Raw genomic sequence first — 7,597 nt, 5'->3', positions numbered from 1 at the left:
AAAGTGTTTTTTTTTAAAGATTTTTCGTAATTTTTTATGATGTTTCCAAAAATGCGGAAATCGGTCTGTCCCGATTTGTACCCCAAAATATCAGTATTTTCATCATTACAAAGCCAAACATGATCGTAACATGGAATGTTATATCTCGTTGAGCTTGTTTTTCAATATATTTTTAAAATATTCAAGTGCCATTAAAATCTGAAAAAAAAAATATTTTTCTAATTTTTCGAAAAAATGATGATGGTACCCCTTACAAAAAATGCGAATTTTGAGAAAATATAAATTTGCGATAATCAGCATAACAATGATATAGAAAGTTTGTTCCGGCCATTAGCTTCACAAAACAGTTTTCCTTTTGGTTCTGTCTCATCATTTGACAAAGTTATAAGCATAATACTGGGGAAAAATATTGCATATTTTACTAAAAAGTCAAATTTCGATTCTAAGCCTAATATTTCAGTATAATATTTCAGTCGGAATACAGAGAGGGTTACCTTGCTGAGCTCGTAATTTAATTTCCATTCAACTGTCATTTAAATCTGGAAAAGTAAATTGTGAACCTATTGTTTGCATTCTAATAGAAAAAGTTTAATATTAAATAGTTAAGTTAATATTATTTATGTTACTTCAATGTTTATTTCCTATACCACAGCTTGAACGTGATTACTTTCTTAATTTGAGACTAAGCAGACGACAACTTGGCCTCGAATAAGGAAACATCAAAGTTCTAGTCCTAATACCAAAACTGTCAAACGGTGGATCTGATAACTGATTTGTGCGATAAGCCAGCTTTCAATTTGCGACGGTTGTGTGTGTTAGACACACTCCCTGGCAGCCTGGCTAAGGCCAAGGAACTCGCTGAGCACACATGTAGTCACAGACACATAAAATAAATACATAATGCTGGGCAAACGACTAATATGCGATTATGGCAAATCAAATTCTGCCCCAAAATCAACACAGAGCGGGGTAGGGAAGGAGAAGGGGAGGGGAGGGGAGACTTGAGCATTTTGAACATCTGTTCGAATCCCTTTTTTCGCTCTCTTTTTTTGGCCAGACATGCTTGGGCAAAGAAAAAAGTAAGTACATACCCAAATATAATAACACTCAGAGGAGGGGAGGCAGAGACAGGGTGTGATGTGTCTGCCCATCTGCAAGGGTGAGGGGTGAGTCATGAGGGGTAGGCAATGGGCAAAGGTTGTCGACACAGCACGCACATTGACCTTGATCGCAGACAGCGCTGATTTCTAAGCAGGAGCGGCATGGGAAGCATGGGCAGAAGTGTCGGAATCAGGGCCAGGGCCCTAAACGAGGTCCGCACGCAGGAGCCGGGACAGACAGCCTAAATTATTTGCAAATTTATTTATATTCCCAACCTACCGCATTGTTACATCACGTAAGTGCTAGCGGCGAGGGATAATCATAGGGCCTTCTGTAATTTTCCTTAGAAGCAACTACACTTCTATTCTGGCCACCAGCCATGAGTCGTACAGTTCCGGATGGCAATGGAAAACATTCCTCTACTTAGATGAAAACACCTAGAAATAGACTTCAGCCGAGCACTGATATGACTTATGCACATATCAGTGAGGTGGCCTCAGTCCAGCCCAAGGGACAGTTCAAAGCGGCAGCAATGCCCCAAAATATTATCGCGGTGCAGCGAAAAAGCGACAGTCACCGTCGCCAATTGCCAATTCTTAACGATCGGCAATTACACAACAGGAACACGTTGGAGGCGAGCGTCTTGGTCGTGGGCCTTATCTTATCACCACCTGGCTTGGGGCTGGACTGCAGAAACAGAAACAGAAACAGAAGCGACCGAACTTGGATGACAGCATCCGAAGATAAGGAGGCGAGGCTATTTTGAGCCGGGATGGGACCTATGCGACGACCTATGCTGATGGAGCAGAGTCTGCCGCTGATATGGTGCAATGCAAGGCCCTGGCCGGGGGTATAAAAGCCACAGGTTGGATGCAGTGAAGACAACAGACTTTAGGTGTTGGTCGTTGAGCGAACCTAAGCCGGAGCAGTAGAAGAACCAAGAAGCAGGAACGAAAGGACCAAGGATGAAGGTTACCCTCGTGATACTGGCCCTTGTGGGCTGTGTGGCCGCTTTCAGCGTGCCCACCCAGAAGGTGAAGATCGCCGACAAGAACTTCCTCGAGAAGCAGAAGTTCCTTTTCGAAATCGTCTACGGCATCGACGATCCCCTGATGTTCGAGGAGTGGATCAAGATGGGCCAGCAGCTGATCGTCGACAAGGCTCAGTACGAGGTGAGTTCCCCCCCATATCCTTTCAGAAATACCTCATACCATGTGTGGTGTCTTCGCCTCCTTGCTTCCAGACTTTCGATTTCTACATGGAGAAATTCTGGGAATCCTACAAGCTGGGAGCCCTGCTGCCCAAGGGAGAGTTCTTCGGAGCTCTGGTCAAGACCCACTACAAACAGGCCTACGGTCTGTTCAACTTCTTCTACTACGCCAAGGACTGGGAGACCTTCGTGCGCAACGTCGCCTGGGCCCGTATGCACGTGAACGAAGGCATGTTCGTCTACGCCCTGACCCTGGCCGTCATCCACAAGCCCGAATTCGAGGGCCTGATCCTTCCCCAGATCTACGAAATCTTCCCCCAGTACTTCTTGAACAGCAAGTTCGTCTACGCCGCCGAGAAGTTCGACTATGAGGTGTTCAGCAAGTTGATCATGTACGAGAAGGAGTACAACGACATCCTGTACAAGGACTACAGCGACTTCACCACAAACTCCTACTTCTACACCAAGGACTGGAAGACATGGCAGTGGTACAAAATGATGGGTCTGGACCAGGAGTGGTACGTCGAGGACAAGTACTTCCTGCGCGAGAACTTCGACCAGTTCGTGAACAACCCCAAGTACGTCGATGCTGTCAAGGGCCTGAAGAAGTTCTACATGCCCGTGGACTACACCCGCGACATCGCCTTCTTCAACGATGAGACCAAGATGAGCTACTTCACCGAGGATCTGGGCTGGAACGCCTACTGGTACTACCTGAACATGGACTACGCCTTCTTCCTGAACGGCAAGGAGTTCGGTTTGGACAAGGACCGTCGCGGCGAGTTCTGGATCTACAACGTCCAGCAGATCCTTGCCCGTTACTACCAGGAGCGTCTGGCCAACGGCTTCGGCGAGATCCCCGAGTTCTTCTGGTACAAGCAGATCGAGTACGGCTACGATCCCCAGCTGATCTACTACAATGGCATCGGCTACAGCTACCGCAAGAACTACTACGACTTCTACACCTACGGCAACTTCGAGATGTACAACCAGATCCAGAACTTCTTCAGCCGCGTCTACAAGTCCCTCGAGTCCGGATTCTACAAGACCGCCGACGGTCAGGTGTTCGACCTCCACAAGCCTGAGGCCGTCAAGTTCATCGGCAACTACCTGCAGGGCAACGCTGACACCTACGACAAGTACTTCTTCAACTACTACTACATGCTGGCCCATATGTACTTCGCCGATGTGGACTACACCGACATGGAGGTCTTCCCCAACTTGTTCCTGAACTTCGAGACCATGCTGCGCGATCCCTTCTTCTACACCTTCTACAAGAAGTTCACCGATGTGTTCTACACCTTCAAGTACTACCTGAAGCCGTACACCCAGAAGGACCTCTTCTACGAGGGCATCACCATCAAGGATGTGACCGTCAGCAAGCTGGTCACCTACTACGACATCGTTGACTTCGATGTGACCAACCTGCTCAACGACAAGATGACCTTCGTCGACGGACAGTTCGTGTGGGACAAGACCCTGTTGGCCCGTCAGGCCCGCCTCAACCACAAGCCCTTCAACTTCGAGTTCACCATCGAGTCCACCAAGGTGCAGAAGGGAGTCGTCCGCGTCTTCCTGGGCCCCAAGTTCGACGAGTTCGGCCGTGTGATCCCTCTGGACTACAACCGCAAGAACTTCGTCCAGATCGACAGCTTCGTGTACCCCTTCGTTGCCGGAACCAACACCATCAAGCGCAGCTCCAAGGAGTTCAGCTGGACCGCCGAGGACAGGATCACCTACACCGAACTGTACAAGTACGTGATGTTGGCCAGCGAGGGCAAGTACGACTTCCCCCTGGAGATCAGCGAGCCCCACAACGCCTTCCCCGACCGCCTGGTGCTGCCCAAGGGATGGGAGCAGGGTATGCCCATGCAGTTCTACTTCTTCGTCTCGCCCTTCGCCGAGGAATACGAGCAGTTCTCCAACTTCGACTACACCTACTCCTCGGGAGTTGGCTCTGGCACCCGGTTTGTGGACTCCAAGCCCTTCGGCTATCCCTTCGACCGCCAGATCGATGAGTACGACTTCTTCGTGCCCAACGGCTTCTTCAAGGACGTTAAGGTCTACTACGTCGACACCTTCGCCAAGTACTTCGAGAAGAAGTACGAACACTTCGGCACCTTCGACTACTCCATCGAATACTAAGCAGCTCTGGATCTAGTTCTTAACCCTCCCCTTAACTTTAGTCACTTGCAATGCCCCAGGCAAAAAAAACCATACCAAAAAAATATCAAAACGAATTGAAAACAATAAAGAAATAATAAATAATTAAGTCGAATATAGTTTTATTTTCAAAACCTTTTCATCTTTAAAAGAGTAACTAGGAGATGGGTGGAATAATCATCAGATTTCGATACTCCGCTGATTGATAACCACGTTGTCTTTGTTTCTTTCGTTTAAAAGTTCCTTGCAACGACTCCCTTGATCAGAAGTAGCATGTCTGTCTGTCCGTATGAGCGAGATCTTGGGACCTATAAGAGCCGGAAAGATTAACTACTGCTTTAGTAAACTTTAAATATAATTTCTGAGGCATTATTAGCTGCGTCTACTGAACAGAGTAAAAGTGCTTTGGGCCAAACATGGGTTAAGACAAATCGAAATGAAACCGAAAACTGGACGCTGCTGGAGCTGCCTTTTTTTTCGCTCGAAGGAAGGAAAGAAAAAGTGTAATAAAACGCTAGACCCTGGCCAGGAGCGGTGGAGATGGCAGAGGGGCGATGTCATTGGGCAGGAAACGCCAAAGGTTCGTTAAACTTTCAACGCCAGCTAAGCCCGAAACGAGTCCTGAGTCCTGAATCCTCTCTCCCGTCTCCGCACTTGGTCCTTATTCTCCGCCGCCGTCTGCGGCTCAGCTTCGTCAAGGCAGAAGAGGCGGAGGGCGGTGGAAGGCTGTGGCAGGCAGGCGAGCTCGTGCGTCGCTTCCTGGCCACGCACAAAATATCGACGCACTTTTGAAAAGTCCTTGGGTCCCGGGAACCGGGTACCGGGTACCAGGTCCCGGGTTCTTCCCTCATTTGTATTTGGTGCGTCACTCCTGGAAGCTTGTGGGTATCGTCTGGCGGTGAGACGCGGCAACAACGAAATGTACAAAAAAGAAACGTAAAATAAAACAAAACTGCCTGGAGCAGCCAGCAACCACCACCAACAACATCAGCATCGAGTGGAGTGCGAGGGGATAGGAATGGAGCGGAGTGGTGTGGCATGATATGGTGGCAACCCAGTCAAAGACCTTTAAAAAACCTCGCCCTTTGTCCCTGTCCATGTGCGTGTGCGTGTGCTTGTGCGTGTGCGTGTGCTTTCTATCTCTCTTAAGAGCGTTGTCTAGAGCTCCTTGGACTTCCTGGTGCGTAAGGAGGCAGCCGCGCACTTCATTCAATTCAAATTACTTGAGCTCGTCTCGGTCCCAGCATCCGGTTTAATTGCCCGGCGGGCGGAGGTAGCTTAGCCATAAATTATAAACATTTGCCAAAACTTCTCCCTCGTTTTGTTTACATTCTGGCGAGGCTCAAAGTATTTTAATTAAAATATAATTAAAAATAAATAACCCAGTGAAAGGCAGTCCATAAACTGAAGTTCTTCAGGGCTTTCGCAGAAAGTAACATTCCCGCCAAAAAATTTACAAATTTCAAGCTTGCAACTGTATTTTCATCATCCATCCGTTCTGGACTGCCACGCCCCGCAACTGTACACCATATGTGGCTTCTTCCGCTACCAGAGAACTACCAGAACCCCTCCTGACCGACCCCCTGCGCCCTGCTAATCTCCCTGCCATTCTGCTGCGTTGCTCTGCACGCATTTTGTGTTTTGTTTGCTGTCCACAAATTAGCAGTCGACGACCCCAATATCAGTTTACGACCAGAGAAAGGCAGAGCACACAGCACTCAGCCAGTGGCTCGAATCCGGGGCATAGGGGGGCCGGTCCGATTCCCGTTTCATCCTCACCTTGCGGCTGTTTGGGCTGGCTCGCCAGACACAGCAACACCGAAGTACCGAAGTACCGGAGAACCCAAGAACTCTCGAAGGCTGCCCTTCGGTTCCCGCCTTATTGTACCTTCTGATGTTGCCACATTTTAGAATAGTTCGTATGTCGCTCACGATAAGTACAATCTTATATGCCACAAGCAGGCTCAGTCAATCAGTATCATGATACTATTTAGTCTCTGAAGATGAACATGAAAACTGATCATTTTCCCAATAAAATTTCAATCTAAACATTCTAGTTGGTGCTCTTTAAATTCTACAACTTCAATGTATTAGCTTCCAAATAGTTCATTTAACTACTTGAATTAGAAACCTTGAAATGCAGCCTATTAATAATGATATCGCAGTGCTAGTGTCGCGACCGCATCTGTAGCTCACCGATAGATTGGCCGTCCCCCTTTCATTCTCAGGGGCTTCGGGTTTCGAGTCGGGAGCTCGCCTCTGACGTCGGCTTCTGGCAAATGGCTTTCCACATTCTGTCGCGTCTGCTGGCCTGTTCCTGTTGCCCTGTTCGTTGCCGTTCTGGTTTTTTGCGCTCGTGCCTCGGGTGCGGCCTCTTCAGCACCGGGCAGGGTCCCCCGTCACTACACCCCTGACAGCCTTCCCGTGGTTCTTGCTCGTTCTCTGTTTTGCTTGCAAAGCTCACAACACAGCCGTTTTCCCGCCAAATGCCTCGAAAAGGGGGAGCGAAATACAAAACAAACCAAACCAATCCGAACCGAACCGAACTCAACTGAACCGAGCCGAGTGCAGCAGACAATACCACATGGCAAGTCCTAGGTCGGTTACACCACCGCCCCTGTTAAATGGTAGATGGTAGATGGTAAATGGCAATGGCACTGGCACTGGCACTGGTCCGTCTCCACCACCAGCAATACTGCCAAACCAGAGGCCTGGCCGCAGAGGAGAGCAGGAGTCCGGGACACGGCCCAGACAGATGCGGGCCGGGGATGAGGTATGGGCTGCGTTGAGGTAGCTCACTGCCTCTTTGTTCTGCTATTCCACCGTTTCAATGTTGAAATCTACATTAAATAGACTTTGTAATTCAGTTTGGTCTATCAGAAGGAGGAGATTTATCGTGTGCATAAGATTATATAGGTGACGATATATCAAGGGATCATATAAACTTAAATCATGACTTTAAGAGAAGCATCACAAGATCGCATAGATCAAGTTAGAACATTCATTTTCCAATACTAAGAGAGTGTTTCATATAATTTACTCTGCTTTCTGTGCCTTTCCATCTGTTTCTATCCCTTCTATTCCCTCCCCAACATGAACATGTTTCATTCCCTGTTCTCCACT

General features: G+C 48.2%; 1 protein-coding gene across 1 annotated transcript; it reads left to right on the top strand.

Moving 5' to 3' along the window:
* Nucleotides 1-2,001: 2,001 nt before the first annotated feature.
* LOC108104731 (larval serum protein 1 gamma chain) lies at nt 2,002-4,583 on the top strand. Its single transcript, XM_017210968.2, has 2 exons — nt 2,002-2,273; nt 2,345-4,583. The coding sequence occupies exons 1-2, from the start codon at nt 2,067-2,069 to the stop codon at nt 4,454-4,456; spliced, it is 2,319 nt and encodes a 772-aa protein (XP_017066457.1). The 5' UTR covers nt 2,002-2,066; the 3' UTR covers nt 4,457-4,583.
* Nucleotides 4,584-7,597: the final 3,014 nt, after the last annotated feature.

The sequence above is a fragment of the Drosophila eugracilis genome, unplaced genomic scaffold (genome assembly GCF_018153835.1).
Source record: "Drosophila eugracilis isolate 14026-0451.02 unplaced genomic scaffold, ASM1815383v1 contig_2088, whole genome shotgun sequence".
NCBI classification, from domain to species: Eukaryota; Metazoa; Arthropoda; class Insecta; order Diptera; family Drosophilidae; genus Drosophila; species Drosophila eugracilis.
Note: the sequence above shows the minus strand (reverse complement) of the source record. Positions and strands in the feature narration are given on the sequence as shown.

What these genes read in the sequence shown, in the direction of transcription:
- LOC108104731 (XM_017210968.2), top strand. Translation starts at nt 2,067, where the DNA reads ATGAAGGTTACCCTCGTGATACTGGCCCTTGTGGGCTGTGTGGCCGCT. An exon ending in TCGACAAGGCTCAGTACGAG is followed by an intron (nt 2,274 to 2,344) that starts GTGAGTTCCCCC and finishes CCTTGCTTCCAG; the next exon opens with ACTTTCGATTTCTACATGGA.